Raw genomic sequence first — 26,833 nt, 5'->3', positions numbered from 1 at the left:
AACCAGGCGGCTCGCCTGATCCACGGCTTGCCCAAATACCATCGGGCCACCCCACTGCTTAAAACACTACACTGGCTCCCTATAAAAGAGCGCGCCCTTTTTAAACTTGGCTGCCTCACTTATCGGGCCAGATCGGGCACCGCTCCCGAATTCATCTGCTCTGCTGTTAAGTCTTATCATCCTGGCAGAGAACTTCGCTCCGCTTACTCGGCCCTCCTTACCATTCCTCGTTTTAAAAAACAGAAAGCGGGCGGATCGAGTTTTGCTGTCTTGGCTCCCATCTTCTGGAACTCCCTCCCTGTTACCCTGCGCACTTCTCCTTCCTACCTTCTGTTTTGGAAGAACCTCAAAACCTTCCCCTTCGCGCAAGCCTACCGGACTTAGACCCCTCTTGTTGCTGCCGCCCACTGTCCTCCATTAGCGCCATGAAACCGCCTGGTAAACGAGCGCTGTACAAATGCTTTTAAATTCAAATTCAAAATTCCTGTTTAGACCCCACTTCACTTTAGCACAATTACACTGATCACAACTGATTTTAAATTGCAATTCATTTTAGCGGAAACCGCATTTCTCGATCTGGTCCCAAACTGAAGTTAGCACGAAATAATTGAAGTAAGCTAACCATTGTTAGTCTATGGGGGAGATAGCCCTCCAGCGGAGAAAAACAACTTTATGAAAACTCCCATTTCTTCAAGAGCTTTTCATAAAAGGTGCTGTGGTACATTTTCAAATTCAAAGAAGGTCCATAAAAACCCTGTTTTTTTTAAATTTAGGTTTACTTGTTTTATCCATCAGTCGATGGAGCCTGAGTACCAGATCCACCATACTGATTTTTTTCTTTCTGAACTCTGCTTGGGAGAGGCAAAGAGAATCCTTTGTCATTATCGATTAGACTAATGGGCCAATAGTTCAAGGGATCACTATGGCTTTGTTTCTTAAGTACTAAAAGTTTCTGCACCTATACAAATAATTGGAATAATGCTTCCATGCATGATCACCTAGGAGAACCACACATAGCTACCCAGAATGAATAGTTCCAATGTATGCAAATATAATATTTTATCTAATTTAGGAGCACTACCACTTTTATAACTCTGAAACAAATGCCTGTGTCCGCCGCTTGTCATGCTTGTTGAGATTTTTTGACTGTGCTCCACTATTTTTGGGGGAAAATGTGTTTTTATTGCAGATTCATAACATAAACAATCTATCTTTCCGACTTTCCTGCCTCCTACAGAAGCCCTACACATGTCGTAAAATAAGCATCACACAGCCATTTAGCCCACATCCCGGAGGTCGGGCGGCGTTCGCTAGGAGGCGCCAAACACTTGAAAGTAAAAGAGGAAACAAGGGCATCTGCTCGGCAAGATGGTCTAACATCTGCTTTTCTAGATCGCCCCATCCCCTTGCCCCAACAATTAACCCAATCCAGAGCCCAAGCGGCATTAATCGAGTCATTGCAAATACTTTAATTAGTTATGCTTCCCACATGTCAACACACAATTATCAAAATGTTCAGTCATTCCTTGTACTGTGCTCCACTATGAGCACAATAACTTGCATCTCCATGGTCCTGGACTTGTACAGTTGGTGACTAACACCTACAGTAGTTCTTCCCCCTCACCCATAGCAACTGTGCTGACACTTGCATCTCCACCAGATTTACACTTTCAATTTCCCACTTCATACCTGCATAGAAAATTACCTCTGAAAAGTTGTTGAGAACAAAATTAGTTATGTGAAAATGGGTTGTTCATAGCGTCACCTACTTGAATCCATTGTAGTTGTCCTTGTTGGAAAACTAATATTACTAGTAAGTAACTTCTTGTAGTGAGACTGTAAGAGTAAGTGAGCTGACCCACCCTGTTTTCTCGACCAAGTAGTCCATGGCTTGCTCTAAAATATCATGCTTTGAAAATCATAAATCAAAAATACAGGGAAGAGGGGAACGAGAGAGAGAGAGTACTTTCGCCAGACTGCAAGGTCTTCTGAAAGTGCAAAGATTTTCGGCCTAGACTGGCATGTTGAGAGGCAGATGTAAACCGTGTTGTTTGACCACTTGGAGGCTGCTAGCAGTACCCAACTTTTTACTAACCTGTTCAGCATGCTTCCTAGTCTGATTTGAGGTGATCTGGGTAGAGCATGGTTCGAAGGTGGCTATCTCTCTTGGAAAAGCATGCCTAGGGCACTACTCTCGCGGATGGAAGGGCTCCTTGCCAACAGGCTGAAAGTGTGAAAATGATCTGTGGGAGATGGTGTCCAGCAAAACAGAAGTTAAATAAGCTTACAGCTCACATGGGCAATTGGATGGTCTAGTCCTATTAACCTCAAGGTTAAAATGCGATGGGTGAGGGATGATTATGGCACTGGGGAGATGTGACTTCTGGGTGTGAGATTCGGGGGGGTGTGAGTGTGAGCTTTGTTAGTGGGGTGATTGAAGCCAGAACATCACTACATCTGTTTGTGCCAAAATGTCTTCCTCCTTGATACTGTACTGAAACGGTTTCCTCTTCAGTAAAAACTGTCCGCTTCATTGAAATAAAAATGTCCCACTCCGAGGGCCCACTGCCTGCACCCTCACACCACACCACAGTACTTGTGCAGCAGGGAGTACTTTAGAGGGGGTTGTGTGTTTTCCAGAGTGCCTTGCAGCCTGTGCCTACAGCATCACTAAGACTTGGTCTGTTCCCACATAACATTTTCCTATTCCTTTGTCAGGTGGAACGTTGGGAACACTCCTGTGCGGAATACTGACTTTGTGTACGTGGTAGTGTATCATCTAGCCACACTATTCTGAGCTGTAGCTGTAGAGTTTGCGGCTGCCTGTTCACCTGCTCTGTCTCGTCTTGAGACACTTGCTCAGAGTCAGCTTTGCTTTTCCCTTAGTTGCTCGTGCATGTGCCAGATGTACAACAGATCCCTTTTGCATGCAAAGTGCATTTGGTGCTGGCGCAGATGACCACCTTGTGCGTAGCTACACTTTATATTCAATATTTATATGCAGCAGGTTGGGTGCTCCTGGTAATTTGAGTATGTAAGGGTCTTGTTGAAGGAAAAATATAGTTTGTTAGTTTAGCACTTGTATCCAGTAAGCTTTTGTTCTGCTGCCCGTTCCTTTGCATTTGCTGAGGGTTTTTATTTTTTTAATAAGCTTTTTCAATGTTTTTTTATATAAAAACAGCATCTTAATACTCCAAGAAACTGGATTCTAGATGCAATTGTTTTACTTCGACTTGTTCATTTATGGATTAATATGCCAGTTGATAACCTTGCTTGCTGTCCAGAGATTATGGCTTTTGTAGGTGTTTTCCTGGTGATGATGATGCTATTCTTGCAGCACAATGTTTTATGCTTGTGATGACAACAGGCCTGTACGTTTTGACTGTGTAAGTTTTAGCTGCTCATATCTTTTATGGTAGCTCATGGGGAAACCTTCTAATTTGTATTTTCTTGGCATTGGTACCCAAGACATGAGTTGCATAGTTCTACAGTTACTTTTGCCAAATGAGCTGGGAGGGGAAACCTTAGGCACCCTACTCGCAGGCACTGAACTTGCTTCGATTTGGCCTCCCATTCATTTTTACATTTTGTGCATGGTCTTTCCAATTTTTTTTGAAGGACATTGTTCTCCTATTAGCAACTGCCTGGCTCATTCTCTGCTAGATGAGGATTGGAACCTGAACTTTGACAAAAAATGTCAAGTGATGCATGGATAAGTCAATTAAGTATTGTTTGATTAATGGCCTTTCCTTGACTAACTTAAATTCCGCTACCACCTGTCCTGTTGGCATATTTGTGTCAATCTTAATGCCATGTGCAAACACCCAATTGTTGTAACAGAAGTGTGGCTGAGTATTTGTGGACATCACCTCTTTGTCCTCATCAAACCCTTTCTAAAAGGGTACCTTTTTGCATGTTTATTTCCTTTGTGAATGTACGTTTGGTGTTATCTCACCACCTGCTGACTTTGTTCTCTTTACGCAGACCTCCCCAATCTAAAATCCTGCGTGAGGATCAGAACCATAACATGTACATTGCAGGATGTACTGAGGTGGAGGTGAAGTCTACTGAAGAAGCATTTGAGGTATTTTGGAAAGGTAAGCGATTAAACTGCATTTAGGCAGTTAACACTCAGACTGCATTGCACTTTGGATTTTTATAAAATCCTTGTTTGGGTGCCTGAGAACCCATACATTTCTATGTAAAATTGAAATGCTATTTTCCTTAGGTCAGAAAAAACGACGCATTGCGAACACTCAGCTGAACCGGGAATCCAGTCGCTCTCACAGCGTCTTTAACATCAAACTGGCACAGGCACCACTGGATGCTGATGGTGACAATGTCATGCAGGTAATGACTGTTATTCCTCATCATTGAAGGAATATTAACTTTCTCTTCAATGTATAACCTATTTATATTCATCATCTATAACGTTTACTTATTAGACTCAAGCCTGCAACATCTTTGTAAATTGATCCATTTTAGTTATTGGGCACATCACCTCCAGTCTGATGAAACTCCACTGGTACCCTTTGTTACACTGCAAAATCAATAAAACTACCACAAGCGCCCCTCCACCACCACCACCACCACCACCACCCCTCCCGCCTAATGGCTGACTATGTCTCTTGTCACTCCCACAGCCATGACCCCATCAGACTGAAGTAGTAGTGAGGTGGAATGGGGGGGAAACAGCTACTTCTCCAATGTTGGGGTATCTTTCATATTCACATGCCTGAATCATTCCCCATCGCGGGAGTCCCAAGATACATAAATAACAAAGTAGTAAATAGTATATTTCCAGTATATTTCCATAGGCTATTATGGTATCAACCATAGCCTCTCTAGAGTCTATTAGTCCTTTTACAAAAAGGACCAAACTGAAAACCTAACCAATCAGCAGCCAGCACCTTCCCAAGAGAGGCCAAGTCCCTCAAAACATGCTTGTTGAGTTGTCTGTTCGAATCAACACCGACGACCCCTGTATTCGAGGAAGGAAAGCCTGAAGAGAGAGGAAAATGGCTTTCAATTCCAACCTGTTTATGTGCATTTGTCGCTGAGCCAAGGACCACTTCACTTGTAGATCCTGTAAGTGTACTCCCCAGCCTTCCATAGGAGCATATGTTGTTACTATGTAATCTGGAATGACTGGAAGAAAAACATTCCTTCTATTAAAACAGTAGTTGAAGCAAAATAATCCTCATCATCCATCAACCCGGCTCACATTTAGAGCACAGCTGAGGACAAACCTTTTTAAAGAACACTACATCATGATGCAGTAACAGTCCACTTTAAGTCTTAGAAAACAACTACACCTCCAGTGCCACATGAACTATCTTTGCCTTTGACTTCGTACAGCATTACATTGGCGTTTGGCTAGATTTGCACTATAGCATCCTTCCCTTAGTCCCTTACCTCTAGCTGTCTGTCCAACCATCCATCCATCTATCCTCCAGGTTTTTTTAGTGAGGATGGTTTAATACCTAGTATAATACCAGTGTGATGTTGAAAATATACCTTGCATCCTTTTTACTGGTATATGGTTTAATAGTTTCTGGTTTGTTACGTTGGTGGTGAGTTGTTTAGGAAAGTTTGGAATCTTGCTCTTATGGCTAATTGGCACCTTAACGTTGGTGATTTCCTTTGTTTAATAAAAAAACAACTTTGTTTTATCCCTAATATATCTTGGGGTGTTCTTTGCCCCTCTATTCAGTTATGATAAAAAGCCATAAGAGTGAAACCGCTGATCTAAACTCTTGTCATGACAAATTCATTTCTTGCCTCCTTTAGGCCTTCAGTCTGCATTTTTCTCTGCCCCTTTAATTCTATTTTTTGGGTGATTTTGGTATAGAAACGACTTGATTTCAGCAGAGTGCTTTGAAATCTAAAAAGCACAAATTGCAGATTACATAAACAGATCTTGTCACCTTTGCTTACTCTGAGCCCACCTTGACATTCTGCACCTGCCTTGAAGTTGTAGACTTCTAGTCATGGTGCGGTGCCAACTGCACAATCCGGATGCTAAATCACCTTTAAAGAGATCTTCACCAACTTAGTGTCTTGCTACCAGTAGGAACAAGAGAAATGCCATAAAAGCTATGCCGTCAATGGCTTGTATTTCTGTACTGTTAACTGTAAGCCAGTCAACGGAGACACTATCAACACATAGCTCTCAATCAGTGAAGCCAGGCCCGCTGTCGACATAGGGGGCTTCGTCGACAACAGGGTTATCTGTCTAGGATAGCACCATTGGTGAAAAACTCTGTCTTCGCCTATGTAGCTTCCAGCAGCGAGTTCAGTTTTGATGGCTACTGTATCAACTAGCAGCTCCTGTTGGTTACTTAATCACCTGCTTCACATGAGACCGTAATGACTTCAGCATTGCCACAAACACTAGTTCCCTCCATGACGCCACTTGTATAGTTAGCGTCCCTGATTAGAATGGCTTCCAAGCCATCAGCTCAACTTTTGGGTGATACTTCCTTTGCATCTGAGCAGAGGTAAGGGTTTTGTGATGACCCCGATGGTGAAGACAGCCAACCTCTCATCTATTTAGATGACCACTTGCTTTCTAAAGCTACCTCGTGGGCAGAGGGACCTCATTATGTGGATATGGTTTACTTGCATGCGAATACTGATGTTGTCATCTTACTATGATTACTGCCCCTCCTGACGGAACAGGAATCCCCCTTATAAAAGGTGGTCGCTGCCATGCGGGATGTTTGTGTTTTTTGTTGTTGTTTTTTTTTACCGTAACTACTTTTTCAGTTGCTTTCCTGAAGCATCTTTCATTAATGATATTCAGAGGGCAGCCACTTGAACAGCTTCATTTCCATTTCATTCTGAACATGTTGATATAAGCAAGGCTAGAAATAATTTCTAGCTGAGTGCTCTGTAGAGTAATTCATCTGTGATCCTTTTGTGTACACGGTTAAGAATTTGAGCAGCGTTTTTAATGAGACTTCCTTCATACATTCATCTAAGACGTGATTATGACTAGGTTGATGTCTTTGTGATCCTGGAGTGCTGACCCTGGACTCTCTTCTCTCATTTGTATGCCTTTCCTGGATTATATGAAATAAGATTGTTCTTATTTAAATAGGAGCGTGAGCAGGTCACAACAAGTCAGCTTTCTTTGGTGGATCTGGCTGGAAGTGAAAGGACGAACCGCACCAAGGCTGAAGGCAACAGGCTACGTGAGGCTGGTAAGTTCTTTATTCAGTGTGTTTTGTCTTTGAATTTGAGGAGTACATAATTACGATTTTAGTGTTTGTTAAAAAAAAAATCATATTTACAACCAATATCTCTGGGGTACCTAAACAGTCGGCTGCTGTCATTTTTTGTGCTGCATATTTTGTATACCCCACTGCTCACTTAAATGTATAAATTAGTCATGAACTTAATGTAATCATGTTACATTTACAAAATTGTATTTGTTGTTGCCACAACACTTGGTAGTCTCAAAGAGCTTCACAAAATGAATGGTGGGAGAGCAGTCCAACAAGGATCGCAATGGGCAATATTTGGCATGGACCATTTTTTTAAAACCGTGTGCAGTGCAATGAGCTTTAATATTTTTATTGTATTGGTATTAACATATCACAATAATTCCACTGTATTGCATGTGAAACTACAAATACCCATGTTTTCTAGCCACCCCAACAATGTAGAGGTTTCCTCAAAACACTGTATGAAGGTAAAAGCAAAAGTCATCTCATGTATGTGAGGACATTAGGAATCCAGTTACCCTAGATGCCAAGGTTTCAGATTGTTTGTGTGACATTTTTAGAATTTCAGTGTAATTGAGTGACATTCAACAACTGAGTGGCACTTTCTCGCGCACAAAATCAAGCAATGAAGACAAGGGAAACATACAAATATAAAAAATTACACCCATTTGAACAACGAGAAACTTATCTTAAAACTTCTTCAAAGCACCAGAAATGGAAGGGCACTGAGGGACCCAATTGTACCAAACTGGATGCGAGAGCCCCCAGCCCAGATGATCTCCGCTTCCTGCTAATAAATTATCATAATTACTCAGTCACCGCAATTAGCTGACTTGCGGACTCTGAGCGCTGCCCAGCCCGCCGCAGCACCTGGCAATCCTCAGGAGAGTGAGAGGCTTAGGCACACAGGTTATTATTTTTATTAAAGGAGTTTAGCTCAGCTACTAGCGCTCTCAAATAATTAAAATCAATTTGCTGAGCGGTCCACCTTAGAGTGCTTCATTGCCCAGCCCCGCGGCCACAACACCAGCTGCCGCCTACGAGCACTTAGCCAGTCACAGATGCTCTCAGGCCCCAGCTGTAACTTTACTTAGGCTCATGATGATGCGCTCTAAAAGTACATTAAATCTCTAGTGATGGCACCATGACTGTATGGGCTAGCCCACAGCGACGACTCCCTCAGCATGGGCTACCGGCCCAGGACTAGACTACAAGCGGCGTGGCATTCATCATCATGGCTGCTGGACTGCACTGTTGTGCAGGCTGCTGAGGCTGCATCACTCTGATGGCGTCCGCGGTCTGGGTCGGGTTGCAAGTCTGTATACATCATTGTGGCCATGTGGCACAACAACTCGCTGTGAGCAGCGCTGCCCCAAAAAAAATTCTGCTGTTCCCAGCCACTCGCTCGCAATGCAGGTGGCCATCCCCACCTATAAGTGTATGTGTGTGACGTCCGTGTCTGTCCTAGTTGCCTCGGTGGTAACCATTGGGCACGTTTTGCAGACCGACTCGCTCTCATGATGTCAGTGAATCTGAATGCCACGGAGTTGGGTTAAAGTTGTTACATTGTAGCCTAAGCCAGTCCAGAGCGAGCTGAGCCAGCCCCGACGTGTGTGTCAAGGAACACTGACCGTGCGCTGCCAGCTTTTCAATGAATCAGTGGTGCTAATTAGCAGAACTCCAGCTTGACCACTGAGGAGTTGCTATAAATGCGTGACTCTGCATTTTAGTGTGGTGATGTGGCGCACCACACTAAAATGCATTAGTCTAACGCCTAATGTGTAGTACTTGGCAGGGCTGGCTTACACAATTCTTGAGCATCCCCTGGCGCAAGGAGGTGCACCTGCTGAGCGCATGTCACTGATGGATTCTGTAGTTGTTCAGGATGGCATTAGCTTGTCTGGAGAAACCACCAGACTGTTTAATATTTTACTGTGTGTCATGAGAAATGTGATCGTCGTCCGCCTGTGGAATGACTAACTTCATCTTCAGGGACGTGCTCCTCACCACATCAAACCGTGTTGGGGATGGGGAATGATTAACCGAGACAAAGACTGTCTTTGGGACAATGGTATTTATTATTTTTTTTTTTTAAGACGTTGCAGACACCCAAAAATGGCTGGTGTCCACACTCCATAATCTGTTTGCAATTCTATGGCTTAAGCGATCTTTATTGAAGGCATGATGGTTTCCAATCAAATCATCAGTGCGGCTGCAGACACCTCTCTCTGGCTGCTCATGGGTACTGTCACGAGGTGAATTTGAGACGCCATTCTTGGTTGCTACTTACCTCCCTGAAACCGGAGTCGCAACAGCGGATAGCCAACCTACCCTTTTTGGGTTCCACACTCTTCGGGACCCATGCGGACGAGGAAATGTCCTGCATGAAGGCGGAAGTTGAAACGCTGTGGGCTTGTAGAAGCCAAAGGAACAGCGGGAGTCTTTCCGTCCCTACCAACTGCGCTACTCCTCCCAGCGATTCCAGCACGGACAGGGTCGCCAAGCTGGGCAACAGCAGCAACCGCAATATCAGAGGAAGCCCTTCCAGGAGGGGGAGAGGCAACCAGCAGTCCACATCGGGGACTAAGGGCCCGGCTGGGTCTAAGCCCTGAGGGATTACTCCCCCCTCTTCTGTTACCCACTCCGGTGGGGGGGCAGCATTCAGAATTACCTGGAGTGGAGAAAAATTACTCAGGACAAGTGGGTGCTGAATATTGTTTGCAATGCATAAAGTCTGTTTTCTGAGTCCCACCTCCAGCTATCCCACTGGTTCGCTCTCAAATACCTGCTGCACGAACTCCAAGCGGAGGCCGATACCTTGTTGCGAAAAAGGGCGATGGAAGACCTCCCTCTGTCTCAAAGGGGAAAGGGTCTATACTCCAGGTTCTTTCTTATGCGCAAAAAAGAACAAAAACGAGTTTAGGCCCATTCTGGATTTGCGACAAGCAAGCAAATGTATTCGCAGAGAAAATTTCGCATGCTGTCCTTGCACCAGATTTAGCCCCCGCTGCATCGAAGAGACCGGCTTTACGCAATAGATCTGCAGGATGCGTACTTTCACGTGCCCATTGCACAGAAACATCGGAAGTTCCTGCGCTTCCTAGTCTGCACCACTTACTATTAGTACACCGTACTTCCGTTTGGTCTGATGTCTGCACCCAGGACGTTTTCGAAATGCATGGCAGTGGTGGCCGCGCACCTGAAAAATAACAAGGTGTTTGTCTACCCGTACCTGGACGACTGGTTGATCAAAGCCTCCACCTTCCAGGAGGCGCAATTGCATTTCAACAGGACGGCTGTTGTGTTGAACAAACTGGTTCTGCACATCAACATGTCCAGTCTGTCCCGACTCTTGTTCAGTGTCTGCAGGACTTGGGATACTCTCAGAGCAAGCGTGTGTCCTTCGGAGGAGCGACGCTTATCGATCCTCCGGAATGCTCAGACTCTCATGTCCGTTCCATCAACTACAGTAAGGACGGTGTCTTCTCTCCTGGGGTCGATGGCTTCTTGTGTCTTCCTCCCACCACATGCACGCCTCCACATGAGACCGCTGCAGGAATGTCCGGAGGATTAATGGGACCAGAAACGAGGAAGCTGGGAGGACAGGATCAGACTGTCTCAGCACGCTCAGCAGTTCCTGAAGTGGTGGTGTTCAGCAGAGAATCTCTTCAAGGGGGTTCCATTCCACAAGGACATTCCCATACAGACCATTGTGACGGATGCTTCTCTCCAGGGCTGGGGAGCGCATTCGAACCATCTACAGATCCAAAAAACATGGTCCCAGGTGGAGTCCACGTATCGCATCAATTTTCTGGAACTCTGAGCTGTTCATTTGGCACTGAAAGCCTGCCATCTGTGGTAAATAAATAATTAATTACCGGTACTATTTTTGAATACGATGAATAAAACAGATAGCTCAATAAATAAGAGACAGGATTCGAGGTATCTTGAGTCTACAGGCTTTAATCAGGCATAAGGGACAGGAACAGGACAGCCTGTACGAGGATGATGGCAGCTGCCGGGGAATGGGAAATGGCATGGAATGGCATGGGCAGCTTTCAGTAACAGTACACAGTATATATATACTAAAACAATTACATTACATTCAGTACAGTAGGCGTAGCAGTAGACGTTTTTCGTAGCAGTCGCGAAAGATAAGGACAGAATGGGAGTAACAAAAGGCGTGTACAAGGCGTATACATAGACATGTGATGCAAACGTAACAGAAGTGTCATAAACGGGGCGGAAACATGGAGGGGGCTACATGAGCAGCTGGGACCTTTAACCTAGTGGTGCGCGCAAACGGGCAATGACGTGTTACCAGGGAGAACTGGGGGCTATGACTTCTGCGCTAGAAGAGGAGACTAAAGTCTGGAGTGTCAGAGCGACATGTACCTAAAGCATATCTAGTATCTGGTATTTGGAGTACATATTGATAGGATCCAAAAAGTTATCAGGGCAAAGGCTACTAGACACTAAAACTGGTGCATGCATAATTCTACATGTATTGCGTGTGCTAGGAATATTCTATGAATATTAATACAGTATTTCTCTTACATGGAGACATAAAGGCTAGACTATGACTGAAACTATTGATTCGATTCAGTAGTTTAGGAATGCAGAGAAGGAGGGCTGGACTGATAACTAGAAGCATAACATACTCTTGGCAGACTGGCAGGCAGAGCCAGGCCGGGCCGGGCACTGTGAGGCAGGAAGTAAGTGAAGGGTCAGGGATACAGGTGGGGGCTGTATCGCTCCTCGGAGAGGGTTCAGGAAACAGGAGCTGAATCTGATGTCCAGGCCCTTTTGAGGCCTAGAAACGGGGACAATTCAATGAATTAACGTGCACACTGTAAAATGTGGCAACATAGGTTTACATAGGCCTAATACTCGTTGCTTTCACGAGAACTGGAAACTGGCATACTAGAGTTGGACACAACTATAATTGCGTTTTTAATCGATCATAGGGGGATACATGCATATCGATCATGCACATATAGCATAAGATGGGGAACACGTAGGCACATATAACATGGCAAAATTTACTTTTCCACATTCCCTCCTTGTGCCCTACGTTTCCATCAGGAAACATCAATATTCATGATACCATCTATCATTTCATATAGCATCATTTGCTCGTCTCGAATTGTCTTGGAACGGGATTTAGGACTAGGAATACAAGAGGTAGCACACATGCCGCAAATCGCAGGGCCACATTGTATACAGAGGCAGCAACTGAAAATGATCATTACTGCAATACCTAGGAATGACAATACTTTTCATCCCCAAGCAGATATAATACTCCAGAGCCAACCGGACCATGTCCAGGTGCCTGGATTCTGGTGTAACTGATGGGCAATTTTATGAAGTCTGGTTATAGCTGAATAAACAGACGGCGCGTTATTAGGAATGAAAATGCAGCAACTAGATCCGATGACTCTACATGCTCCTCCTCTATCGGCCAGTATGACGTCAAGAACGAGACGATTTTGGAGCACGACAAATCTCATAGCAGATTGCTCTTCAGTTAAGTTACCTAGAGCGGAAGTAGTCTCATTCACTACTGCTTCAAGGGTTCTGGTTAACCTACGTATTAACTTACTATTCTGGACAGGTCCTATAAAGAAAAAGAAACCCTTATTGAAGTCTTGATATTGTTCTAGAGCAGTTTCAGTTTGATCGACAATTGGGGACTCGATCTCCCTTCTATGTCTAACGTGTACTAGATGTGTGTTTCTGTGATAATCGGATGGGGCTAGAAAAACTGGTGGCAGTAGGAAGGCAATATAACATGTTCCATCCCAATCAAGGGGCAGACGGACATATGCGGTCTGTCCACAAACAAAATAAGAATGACGTGAGGCTTTGAAAATAGATTTCCCACTGTCACTATACTCGACAGTAGTAGTACAATCACTATGTCCTACATGTGCGGAACCATTCTTTCTGATACATAATTCGCCTTTGACTGGTAGTACTGAAATAGCAGGCAAATCTGGAGTAGTATCGGACTGAACATTCAGGACCATGAAATTCGAGGAATAATTACCTAAATCATACACTTCATTTTCTAGATCTAACCCTGTTCTATGGGAAAGACCTTGCTTGTCTGGGAAACATGTTCGATTCAGAAAGGACATATCATTAGATGATGACGTTAACGTGGACCATGCTCCACACGAACCATTATGTGAAAACGGATAAGGAAAGAGTGGCAGAACTCCCTTCGGTGTCTGGAAAGGGGGGAGTCGACCACACACCCAACAATTAGTGGCATTGCTGGTCTGGTGTGAATAGTGTAACATTCGGATGAATGTGTTATTTCGCATAGCAAGACGATAGGATAGCTCGTGAGGAGGTAGATCACTAAATGTGTGCTCTACTGTAGCATTAGAAAACATATGTACATGTGAAATTGGAAAACATAAATATAAAGCATAACTTGTGCATCTTTTAGAGTTTTGACTAACTCTCTCACTATGTGGGTCTATCTCATACATGTCAGGAACCTGTCTAACCGTTTCACCCGAGAGGGACTTAGACAATTAAACTGGCTGACTTATTTTACTAGACCTTAACTTGGCTTTATACTCCTGCTGCGGAGTTTTCTCTAACAGGGGAGGCTTGAGTTCAGAGTCTGTTTTTAGGCAGTCTTTAGGAATAAGGCAGTCCTTAACAAATGTCTTTTCTCGTAATCCATGGAACTTTTTAATATGGCTGAGGTGGACCCACCCCTTCCTGCCTTCAAGTTTCACGGCGGTCCTTGTTGTTAACAACACCATGCGAGGCTCCTTCCAACGGGGCTCCAGCGGACTTGAACGATCAAAATTTCGGACCAAGACGTGTTCTCCAGGAACGACCTCATGCGGTTTCACCTCGGTGTTGTCGGGAAATGCGGCGGCAACCTGTGAACGACAAGAGTGTAGGGCAGACATCAAGGAAGCTAGGTAATCTGTCAGCATATTACTGGAAACATCTGTAATACTACGGGGTCTAGGTGTACCCCACATGTTTGGAGGGCGGCCGAATACGACCTCATACGGGGACAGACCTGATCTGGAATGTGCAACCATTCTCATATAGAATAGAGCGACTGGCAGAGCTACTAGCCAGTCTACACCTTTTTCTTTACAAACTTTAGCAATTCGGATTTTCAAAGTCTGATTATGTCTCTCTACGAGACCGGCTGCTTCAGGATGGCGTACACAATGGAACTTCCACTGGTACCCTAACAGAAGGGAAACATGTTTCATGAGTTCGGATGAGAATGGCTGGCCGTTATCTGAATACACGACCCTAGGGAGTCCATAGCGGGGAAAGAACTCACGAACCAACTGCCTGGCAGTGGTCGCAGCTGCGTAATCTGGAACTGGATATGCTTCTGTCCACCTGGACAAAGCGCATACAACTACGAGGACATACTTGAAACCTCGACATCGCTCCATCTGAATATAATCCATCTGGAGGACCTCAAAAGGGTGGTCAGGAGGTTGGAATCCACCTTGTTCCACCGGGACACTTTTACCTGGATTGAACTGACAACATATCATACAGGTACGGACTTTCTGCTTAGCTGCAGCTCGTAAATGCTTGTTGAACCAAAGGTTCTGAATACTGTCTAACATAGCTTTTTCTCCTAGATGTGCTGGGCTATGTGCGGTATTGATAATGACTTGAACCATAGAGTCGGGGAGAAACCATGTGGCTTTTCCCTTCGTCAACCATCCTTGATCTGTCTGGACCCCTCCTTGTTCGGACCATTTCTTGATTTCTTCAGGAGTAGCATGTAACTGTATGTCTATGACATCTTGTGTAGGGTCCTTAACAGTCATACAAGTAGTCTGATCTGGAGTGAGTGTCCGTGTCGTGTTAACTGGAATGTCTGGAGTCTGAGTTGTAAGTTTGGCTGTTCGATCTGCTAGATCGTTACCTTGAGAAATGATGTCAGTGACTTTCGTATGTGCCTTGCACTTCATGATAGCGATAGCTGTCGGTAAATGTATTGCATCTAACAGAGCTTGAATGAGGAGACCATGCTGAATCTTGGTTCCATGAGAAGTCATAAAACCTCTTTCTTGCCAGAGCACTCCGAAGTCGTGTACGACTCCGAATGCATAACGTGAATCTGTGTATATGTTTACTTTCAGGTTCTCGGCACGTATGCAGGCTTGGGTCAGAGCGACTAGCTCTGCTGCTTGAGCAGACAGGGTGTCAATACGATGTGTTTCTATAACTTCTGTTTCAGTAGTCACTGCATACGCGGCTACTAGTTCTCCTGTACTTGTTCTCATACATGAACCATCCACATAAAGTGTCAGGTCGGGATTAGGTAATGCAATGTCTGTCAGATCTTGTCTTGGCTTTGTCATGGTGTTAACAACTTCCACACAGTCATGTGTGGCAGGATTTGAAGTAACTGACGGTAACAGTGTAGCAGGATTTAAAATATTGCAGCGTCTGATTTCTATGTGTGGCTGAAACAGTGTCAGTTCATAACCTGTTAAACGTGCAATTGTCAAGTGCTGAGTGTGTTCGATTTAAAAGAACTTCCACGGAATGTGGAACTTGTACTGTTAGGGAGTGTCCTAACACTATGGAATCACTTTGTCTGATAGCTAGCGCTGTGGCTGCAACTGACTTGAGGCACGCAGGCAGCGCCTGGGCCACTGGATCTAATGTGCTCGAAAAATAAGCACAGGGCTTGTATTGTCCTGCTTGATCTTGTGTGAGAACAGATAATGCAGTACCATCACGTTCTGTAACAAAAAGTGTAAAAGGCTTACTGTAGTTCGGTGTTGCTAGAACTGGTGCTTGGCATAAGGCTTTCTTTAACTCATTAAAAACAAGTATATGTTCCTGGGTCCAAGGGAGGACAGTTGATACGGCTGCCTCCTGCGTCGTTAACTGTATAAGTGGCTTGGCTAGGAATGCATACTGAGGAATCCATTGTCTGCAGTAAGAAGTGAGGCCAATAAAAGCTCGTACCTCCTTCTGTGTTTTGGGCTGTGGAAGACTCGCTATTAACTGGATACGGTCAGGTGTCAACTGCCTACCCCACTTGGACAGCAAGTGTCCTAAGTATACCACTTGCTGGACACAGAATTGTAATTTGGAAGGGGACACCTTGTGCCCCTGCTCGGCTAGAAAATACAGAACTGTAAGCGACGCTCGCTCGCAGGCACGTTCAGAACTGGCTGTGATCAGTAGATCATCGACATACTGGAGCAGGGCAGTGTCAGTTGGCATGTGAATATTGTCTAGTTGTCTCTTAAGTGCTTGACTGTAAATGCTAGGACTTTCTGTAAAACCTTGAGGGGCTCGTGTGAATTTATAGCTTCTTCCATTTAAACAAAATCCGAAAAGGAACTGGCTGTCTGGATGAATGGGGACACTGAAAAATGCGTTCTTGAGATCGATAACTGTGAAGAATGTAGCTTCAGAATCAATGGCTGCCAAGAGGGATGAGATATCTGGGACTACTGGATACTGGGGTATGATACATTTATTAAGTTCTCGAAGGTCAATCACTAATCGATATACTGGAGGTGCATTTGGATCAGTACGTTTCAGGACTGGAATGATAGGAGAATTACATACATTGGAGTCAGTTTCTACAACCACTCCTTGAACAATAAGTTCGTCAATAATTTTGGATAAGGCTGCTACAGCCTCAGGTGGCAATTTGTACTGTCTGATTCGTGGCAAAACTACACCTTGCTTTAGAATCACACGATGGGGTGTGATATGCATACAACCTACATCGGTTGGACCTTGCGCCCATAAATGCTGTGGTACATTCAATAATCTTGGATCAAAATCTCGTAATACATAATGACCTTTAAAATCTCTTAAAAACAATCGGACCCCCTCTGGGGAACAGCAAATTACTGCACCTAATTCTTTCAATGTTTTAATGCCTAACAAATTTTCTGGACAAGATTTCGTAAGTAACAAATCAGTAGTTCGGGACAATGGACCAACTTCTAGAGTAACTGGTTTCGAAATTTCATTAACAATAGGCTTTCCTGAAAATCCAAGGGAAACATTTCTAGAGCCTGAGAGCGGAGCCCCTGGAACCTCGTCATGACTGATGGTAGTCCTACTTGCCCCTGTATCAATCAGAAACTTTCTGTCTTTCCCTAATACTTGACTGTGTACATAGGGACCCTCTTGATCTACAGGTATCTCGATGAGAGGCAAGCCTACCTCCCTCTCTAGGCTGTTTCATGAATACGGCTGATAATCTGGGTACTCTGACTGTGCGTACTGGTACATCTGTTGTGTAACATGCTGTGTGGCAGCGATAGGCTTCGGTGCTGTAACTGTCTGTTGTGCATTCTGTGGTGGCTGGGAAATCTGTGAAACTTGTTCTTGTCTAGGCGGACGTGGTCTTTCTTTAGTCTTACCAGTAGCTATATTGTGTTTCAGAACTGCACACTCGTTTATAAAATGACCTGGCTGTTTACAGTAATTGCATGTCCCTTTAACGGGAGCTGCAGGATGACTGGCTTGATTCGGACCCCTCTTCTGATTGTCTTGTGGAACAGATTGTGCAACTAATACTTTCATTTTCATGTCTTTCATACGTCTCCTTTCATGTTCTTGCTCTTCCCTGATTCTGTTCTGGTGATACTGGAGCATTTGTAACATTTGTGACGGAGTATTAGCTTGCCAGGTACTTTCGACTTTCAATACTCTATTTTTAACTTGTGGACTTGAATTCTCGACTAGTTTGGTAACAAAAAGATGAGGGAACGATTCACTACTTGTTTTCAGACCACTGTTAATAATAAACCATTTCTCGAATCTTGAATAAAAATCACTAGTGTCTTCGTCTTGTTTCTGTTTACAAGCTGAAATGGCATCCCAATCCTCCTTTTTCGTGGCTAGTAATCTTGGCAAAACTTGTATCAATAATTCGGGCAATTCTTTAGCTTTCGCCCCAAGACCGGTACCTGGTACTCGTGTATTATCTTCAGCTTCTAGAGCTGTCCAATCTATCTTTTTCTCTCCCACCTCCCATTCTTTTTCCTTGAGTTTTTCATATATGCCCGCGGGCAACAGGACCTTTAACATTTTAATGATATCAGGATACGTGTATTCTCCCATACGGAGCATGTCTTTTAATTCACGGTGGAACCCTGCTGGATCTTTGTCGTGACAGGGAATTAACTTCTTCATCTCTAAGAGTTCCATTTTTGTGATGGGGGCATAAACAAATACTCGTTCTAGATCACCACCCGTTGTCCTAACTGGGTGTACTTCTCGTAACGGATGCTGTCTATCTATGTAAAATGATTTACTTTCTGGGGGTGAGACATGAACAAAATGCGGATTCAGAAACGTTCGATATTTGTGGCGCTGTTCTAGAATGATACTAATTAAATCAGTACCTAGACCTTTCCATCTATACTGGAGTAACTCGTTCAAAACATCATGTAGTGGACCTGGATCAGAATGCTGTCCTTCATACAGTGTAATGAGGTGCTGGATCATATACATACCCACCAGTCGCTGCTCGGCTGGGGGCAATTTCAGAAACATTTGTGCCACTATTTCGTCTGGAAAAGTGGTAGAATCAGTAGTCCACCGGACTGCTGATCGGGCTAGTTCTTGTTCATGCATTGTACTAAGCTCACTATAACCTATCCGTGATTTCAGAATGTGATCGGTAGCTTGGAATACTTGTTCAAGAGAACCCTGTTCTGGTACGGGGGGAGGGAAAACTTTCTTGTGATCTAGGCGTGAATGTCGGTCGGAAAGTCTAGTTCTACCTACACACGCTATTCTGGAGGGATTCTCGTTGTCTACCTCTTCGGTAGGGGAGTCGTCTTCTTTCTCGGTTACTTGTGCTGCTTCCCGTTTCTCGTGTAACTTTATTATTTCCCTACGAATTTTCTTGTACATACTCTCTATACAATTTTGTGTCTTGTGTCTTCCCTCGGCTATATGGTCACTCCACCTAGTCAGGACTTTCATTTCTTCCGGGTCTTTATCCGGATAATCTTGTTCCCTTATTAAACAATTTATTAAAAACTTTAAAAGCATGAGCTGGATCTCGACTTTTCTTTGAATCATAGCGTCGCGAACACTTTCTGGATCTACTCCTGTACGGATAAAACGATATATTCTATCTAGATATTCTTTCATATTGGGCAGGGTGTCCAAATATTCGGTCACCCGTCTTACACGTAATGAATATATGACCATATTACCATCGCCTGAAACTGGATCATAACGGCATTCAGTAAGTGCTCGCTTGATATCTGCAAATGTCTGAATTTTTGGCGAACGCTGTAACGCTCGTTCATGTAGCTCAAGTATCGTCATACGTCTGTGTTGAGGCGGGGTTTCAGGAGGACTTCCCCCCGCCGCTCCTAAATTAGAATCGTCGGTATGTACTGTACGTGCTGGGAGAGTGACTGATGTAGCGGGTACATGTACTGTAGGTTGGACCGGGGGTACCGTAACAGATGCTGTAACGGGTGCCCCGGTGGCTGGAGGAACAGGAATTACATTATTTACGGGAGCTGGCGGAACAGGATTTGCATATTCTGGGACTGTCGTCCAAATAGGACGAGAGAAAAATATCAGCTGCAGTCGGTTTGTGACGTAGCTTAATCGGAACCAAGGGCGGCGGAAAATTACATGGTGCTTCCGGGGTTGCTTTTGGCAAGCCCTCGGCAAGAAGAGGATACATACCCTTGATAAGGGCATTTCTCTGTCTGTCTGACTGTTCTGCTTTTACTCGTTCACCTACTTCGATTAATTCCCTTTCTTGGGCTCTTTCTGACGATTCCCTACTTAATTCTGTTTTTCTGATCTCTTTTTCTGTTCTTCTATGAGATTCTTTGCGCCATAACTCGATGGCATCTTTCTGGGACTGTCTGGCTTTCTTTTTCCATAATGCTTCTTCTACTCGCATGATGCACTCGGCATCCCATGTACCTGACATGGGCCATCTATATTTCTCTTCTAACTCCTTGGTATAATCCACCCATAAGTCTAGATATAATATGGCACTTAGGCCATGCTTGTGATACATAAAATGACCTGGACTGTCCCTAGGCGGGACAGGAACTGCTTCCTCGAGCAACCCTTTTCGGGTTTTTAACTGACGTAACTTGGAGAATAGAGGCATTATCTGGGCCTGAATCTGAACACCATACAATACACGATAAACACAATAATGACTGGAAAAAACAAATCACTCATACCACGACATTGAAAACACATTGAATAACATTTAGAATAACAGTTCGGACAGAATATTACCTGGTATACTGAAAACAGAACTCATGAATTACTCGAGAACGAAACTTACTTACTTACTAGAATGACTAGATGCACTGCTAAAACAGTACCAAACTTACCGGTCCCATAAAGAGACACGTCAGGACCCGCATCCACCTAGGTGGACACTTCGTGTTGGATCTGTGTACCCAAACCCACGGACCAGAGACAAATTAATTGACCCTGTCTAGATACTACCCCAGCAACGGTACTCACCGGGCAGCAAGAACGGAAGGCCTCGGACTGGACTGGACTGCTACGACGACTGACTACGAACTTCGGACTTCAGTTACAGGTGGGCCTCCGGATACCTCGGACCTTGGACTCTCGGCTTGGGCTCTGGTCGGGACTCGCCGCGTTCCTCACCGCCTCGTCTGGATGCTGGACCGCAACCTCCGTCTCCTCCGTGGGCCTGAGGGATACTTGAAGCAGAAATATATGCACGTGCACGGTATTGTTCCGTCACGGCTGCAGAGGATCAGGGGGCCTGCGTGGCTTCGCCGGCGCGTGGGGAAAGGGCAAGTCCCTGTTCGGGCGCCATTATGTGGTAAATAAATAATTATTTACCCGTACTATTTTTGAATACGATGAATAAAACAGATACTTCGAATCCTGTCTCTTATTTATTGAGCTATCTTGAGTCTACAGGCTTTAATCAGGCATAAGGGACAGGAACAGGACAGCCTGTACGAGGATGATGGCAGCTGCCGGGGAATGGGAAATGGCATGGGCAGCTTTCAGTAACAGTACACAGTATATATATACTAAAACAATTACATTACATTCAGTACAGTAGGCGTAGCAGTAGGCGTTTTTCGTAGCAGTCGCGAAAGATAAGGACAGAATGGGAGTAACAAAAGGCGTGTACAAGGCGTATACATAGACATGTGATGCAAACGTAACAGAAGTGTCATAAACGGGGCGGAAACATGGAGGGGGCTACCTGAGCAGCTGGGACCTTTAACCTAGTGGTGCGCGCAAACGGGCAATGACGTGTTACCAGGGAGAACTGGGGGCTATGACTTCTGCGCTAGAAGAGGAGACTAAAGTCTGGAGTGTCAGAGCGACATGTACCTAAAGCATATCTAGTATCTGGTGTTTGGAGTACATATTGATAGGATCCAAAAAGTTATCAGGGCAAAGGCTACTAGACACTAAAACTGGTGCATGCATAATTCTACATGTATTGCGTGTGCTAGGAATATTCTATGAATATTAATACAGTATTTCTCTTACATGGAGACATAAAGGCTAGACTATGACTGAAACTATTGATGCGATTCAGTAGTTTAGGAATGCAGAGGAGGGCTGGACTGATAACTAGAAGCATAACATACTCTTGGCAGACTGGCAGGCAGAGCCAGGCCGGGCCGGGCACTGTGAGGCAGGAAGTAAGTGAAGGGTCAGGGATACAGGTGGGGGCTGTATCGCTCCTCGGAGAGGGTTCAGGAAACAGGAGCTGAATCTGATGTCCAGGCCCTTTTGAGGCCTAGAAACGGGGACAATTCAATGAATTAACGTGCACACTGTAAAATGTGGCAACATAGGTTTACATAGGCCTAATACTCGTTGCTTTCACGAGAACTGGAAACTGGCATACTAGAGTTGGACACAACTATAATTGCGTTTTTAATCGATCATAGGGGGATACATGCATATCGATCATGCACATATAGCATAAGATGGGGAACACGTAGGCACATATAACATGGCAAAATTTACTTTTCCACACATCCGTCCTTCCGGACCAGCTCCCTGCTTATACAGACGGACAACACAACCACTACTTTTCACCTCAAAAAGCAGGGGGGGCTCGAGATCGCGCACACTGTCTCAGGAAGCGCAAGCGATCTGGCTCTGGCTTCTAGCCAGGGGACTGACGATAACTGCTACCCATCTACCAGGTGTGCAGAATGCTCAGGCAGACGCTCTCAGCAGGCTCGTTCAGGAAAACCACAAGTGGTCTTAAACAGCAAGGTGCTAGGAGGCATCTTCGCAAGATGGGGCACTCCAGAAATAGATCTGTTCGCCACCGCCGACCACCGCAAATGCCGAGACTTCGCCTCCAGGGTTTACCACCCGGGGACTCTGGGGGATGCACTATGGATCAGCTGGTTGAACAACTTTCTGTACGCTTCTCTGCCCATTCCCCTGATTCCAGCAGTGCTAATCAAGCTGTCTCAATCCAGAGCTCGGATGATCCTCATTGCTCTGGAGTGGCCTCAGCAGTGGTGGTTCACAGACCTGCTCCACTGGTCTCTCCAGCCCCATCTGCGGCTTCTATGTCGGCCGGACCTTCTAAAAAAGTTCGGGGGGGGCAGATGGTGCACCTCAACCTCTCATCATTGAGTTTGGAGGTATGGCTCCTGAGATAGTACAGTATGGACACTTGAATCTGCCTGACAACTGCATGGAAATACTCAAGGAGGCTAAGAGACCATCCACCAGGACCTCCTACGCCTATAAGTGGATGAGGTTCTGCATTTGGTACACGTCCAAGAATGCTGACCCTACCTCCTGCAAGGAAGATGTCATCCTTCCAAACCCACTGCATTTAGTTAATCTGGCCTTAGTTTCCATTCTATTAAGGTTCACCTCGCAGCATTAACTGCGTATAGGAAATGCCCTTCACAAACATCCTTTTTCCAGATACCTGTAATTAAAGATTTTTTTGAGGGTTTGAAGAAGGTATTTCCCCCCCGATACGCGTCCTTCGCCTTCGTGGGAGCTGAATGTGGTGCTGTCAAGGTTGATGAAGGAGCCTTTTGAGCCTATTCATAAGGCTTCTTTACAGCATTTGTCCTGGAAGGCGGCTTTCCTTGTGGCTATAACATTGGCTCGCAGGGTGAGTGAGATTCAGGCTCTGTGTTGTCAGGAGCCTATACTGTATTTCATGCTTCCGAGGTTGTCATGAGGCCTCCCCCTAAGTTTCTCCCTAAAGTGATATCTGATTTCCATATCAACCAGACGATCACGTTACCTACGTTTTTTCAACATCCATCTTCTCCGCCGGAGAGGTCTCTTCATTCGCTTGATGTGAGACAGGTGTTGAAATTCTACTTGGATAAGACCAAAGATATACGTGGGTCAGATCAGTTGTTTGTTAATTAGTCCAGTCCGGACTGGTCTTGCCACCTCCAAACAGTCCATCTCCAGGTGGATTGTGTCCTGTATACAACTATGTTACCAAAAGGCTAACCAGACTCTAGGGGGTAAGCCTAAGGTTGATTCAACTAGAGGCAAAGCGGCTACAGCAGCTTTGCTACCTAACATTCCCATTGCAGACATCTGTATGGCGGCTCCGTGGAAATCAGTCCACACCTTTGCTAAACATTACTGCCTGGCTTCTGATGCCAGGACAGATGCGCAAGTTGGGCAGGCTTCGCTGAGGAATTTATTTGCTTAGTAAGGATTTTTCTTCTAGTTTTCTTCCACCGCTGGGTTTGGTTGTTAGGGATGGGCTTGCCATGCTATTCACAGTTTATGACTATACACAGAGATCCCCTACTACAGAAGGAGTAGTTTCTTACCTGTAACTCCAGTTCTGTAGTAGGGGTATCTCTGTGATAGTCATAAGTGACCCACCCTCCTCCCCGGTGGGAGAAGCGTTTTTTTCCTGGATGCTACAGGCCTGGCTTTAAGAGACCTTCAAAAAGTACTGAAAGTAACTTGCCTTTGGCTGTGCATCATGGGATACCGAGGGTCTCTGGAAGGTTCCTTAAAGGCACAGTATCCCTTTTCCAGACACATAATGGCAGCCTATGAGGCTTGTCTGTCCAACCCTTCCTCTCTATCATGACAGAGGATTTTTGTGAAGGGGAGTTTCTCTATGTGTGAAACTCTCTAAAATGTGTAAATTTATATATTTGGCTATCCTTTTTCACTTCAGGATGGTGCTGGCCAATGTAACCTTGTTATTGTCAGGCTGCATTATTTGTCTTTCATTTTCTCTTAAGTGTCTATGCAGGACTGCAGAAGAAGACCACTTAAGAGACTATTTTGATTGCTCCCGGGTCCCCGCACATGGGCGGGACTATTCCCAGATTGACTATCGCAGAGATACCCCTACTACAGAACTGGAGTTACAGGTAAGAAACTACTCCATTGGTCCTACCTACTACTTTCCTTAAACGCCCTGTAAATGTAGTATTTAGACTTCTCCCTCACACCTAGAAACTAGATTCCTGCAACCTACGAAGAAGACACCGTGCAGCAAAGCCTGAAAAGGACTTCTGACTTGGCCCAGCCCTACTGACCTGTCTCCAACTTTAAAGACCCTGCAAAGAATACTACACCTGTCCTGTGGTCGGCGACTTCCGGAATGCTGAGGAATACTGCCTTCTCTTCAACAGAGACAAGATCTCCTGAGGACAGCACCCCTGTCTGGAAGAATCTAACTCTAAAGGCTCCTGATCCAACTTGAACAGTGACTCTTGCCCACTCTGCATCTGACACCCACGACCCGAGTCTGAGTGGCTCACTTGTCCAGTGAAGTCTCCCAGCAATCCTAACCTCGAATCCAGCATTGGCTGAACTCCACGGCCATGCCTGCAGCCTGAATCCAGAGGCTCCCTCTGACTGACCTGCTCCAATAAGAAGACTTTGATGTCAAAAGGCACCCCTTCACCCAAAGCCTCTGCACCTTCGTGAGCTGAACCGACGGTGCCCCTAAGGCCTCCTATATATCTACTGTCGTTGGTCTCCTGCAACCTCCAGTGTGACACCTGCTGCCTGTTTGTCAAAAGCAGAATCCTCATTGAAAAGCATTGGGCACCCAATGCTGAAAAAGCACCCGGCTACCTCTGTGCAGCTGGTTGTGTATGTTTGGTGCCCCTTTGTGGCCCCCTGTGCTGGTCCTAACCCCCAAGGCTTGGCCCTGCAACAGTTTCACTTACCTGTAAGCAGTGTGGCTTTGAGCACCCCCAGGCCCCATTGAAACACATTGGGCCAACTCCAGTTTTGGCCTCGGTACCTGGCCGCCCCCAGTGCTGCTGGCATTGCAGTTTCGTTACTCACCTGACCCATGCTGACCTTTTGTCCTGAAGACTGGAACTGTAAGTCACATTGTTTTTCTCCATGAGATAACATTGAATTGTGCAGAAATTGTTCTTCGTGTCGACTTTTGAAAGGGAAAAGTAGCAGATATATATTATATATATATTGTGGTATATAAATAAATAATACCGGATCTATTTTTGTCTAGGCATAGCAATAACAGATAGCTCAATAAATAAGAGTCAAGATTCGAGGTAGTAGGAGTTTGCAGGTTTATTACAGCATAAAGGACAGGAACAGGACAACCTGCATAGGAATAGGATGGCAGAGCCCGGCAGGGGGGCCCCGACAGCTGCCGGGCAGGATCTGGGATGAGCGCGCTAGCATTTAATAACAATACACGATCATATATACTAAAACAGTTGCATTACGATACATACGATAGGCGGAGCAGTGGGTGTGGTCAATAGCAGTCGCGAAAGATAAGGGTGAAAATGGGTGTAACAGGGGCGTATACATAGACATGTGATGTAAACGTAACAGAATATGTCATAAATGGGGCGGAAACATGGAGGGGGCTACCTAAGGAGCCGGGACCTCTAACCTAGTGGTGCGCGCAAACTGGCAATGACGTGTTACTAGGAGAAGCTGGGGGCTACGAACTCTGTGCTAGGAGCAGAGACTGAAGTCTGGAGAGTCAGGGCGACATGTACCTAAGCAGTATCTAGTATCTGATGTTTAGAGAACATGTTGATAGAATCCAAAAGTTATCGGGGTAAAGGCGAACAGACTCTAAGACTGGAGCATGCATTATTCTACATGTAGTGCGTGATGAAGAATATTAAATGATCATTAATACAGTATTTCTCTAACATGGAGACGTAAAGGCTAGACTATGATGGTAACTATTGATGCAGTTCAGTAGCTTTAGGAATGCAGAGAAGGAGGACTAACTGATAACTGGAATCATAACATACTCTTGGCAGACTCAGAGGCAGAGCCAGGCTGAGCCGGGCACTGCAAGGCAGGAAGTAAGTGAAGGGTCAGGAACACAGGTGGGGGCTGTATCGCTCCTCAGCGAGGCTCAGGAGACAGAAGCTGAATCTGGTGTCCAGGCCCTTTTGAGGCCTAGGAACGGGGACTTTACAATGAAATAACGTGTACACTGAGAAACGTGGCAATGTAACTTTAAAGAGGCCTGATATTCGTAGTATTCACGAGAACTGGAAACTGACATACTAGAGATGGACACAACTGTAATTGCGTCTTTAATCGAACATGGGGAATACATATGCATATTAATCATGCACACATAA

The 26,833-nt window shown here is 45.0% G+C and overlaps 1 protein-coding gene across 7 annotated transcripts in view; it reads left to right on the top strand.

Annotated features, from left to right (window-relative positions):
- KIF23 (kinesin family member 23) overlaps positions 1–26,833 on the top strand; it is a 258,929-nt gene that overhangs the window by 99,831 nt on the left and 132,265 nt on the right. For 4 of the 7 annotated variants that reach the window (XM_078682999.1, XM_078682997.1, XM_078682995.1 and 1 more), the window contains exons 8-11: positions 2,719–2,760; positions 3,985–4,097; positions 4,229–4,350; positions 7,103–7,205. In XM_078682999.1, coding sequence (XP_078539125.1) covers positions 2,719–2,760; positions 3,985–4,097; positions 4,229–4,350; positions 7,103–7,205 — 380 coding nt within the window. The remainder of the gene's footprint in view (positions 1–2,718; positions 2,761–3,984; positions 4,098–4,228; positions 4,351–7,102; positions 7,206–26,833) is intronic. The other 3 variants (XM_078683000.1, XM_078682998.1, XM_078682996.1) reach the window with 1 other exon arrangement.

This window comes from Lissotriton helveticus, chromosome 3_1 (genome assembly GCF_964261635.1).
Source record: "Lissotriton helveticus chromosome 3_1, aLisHel1.1, whole genome shotgun sequence".
Taxonomy (NCBI): Eukaryota; Metazoa; Chordata; class Amphibia; order Caudata; family Salamandridae; genus Lissotriton; species Lissotriton helveticus.
This window is presented reverse-complemented; position numbering and strand designations above follow the sequence as displayed.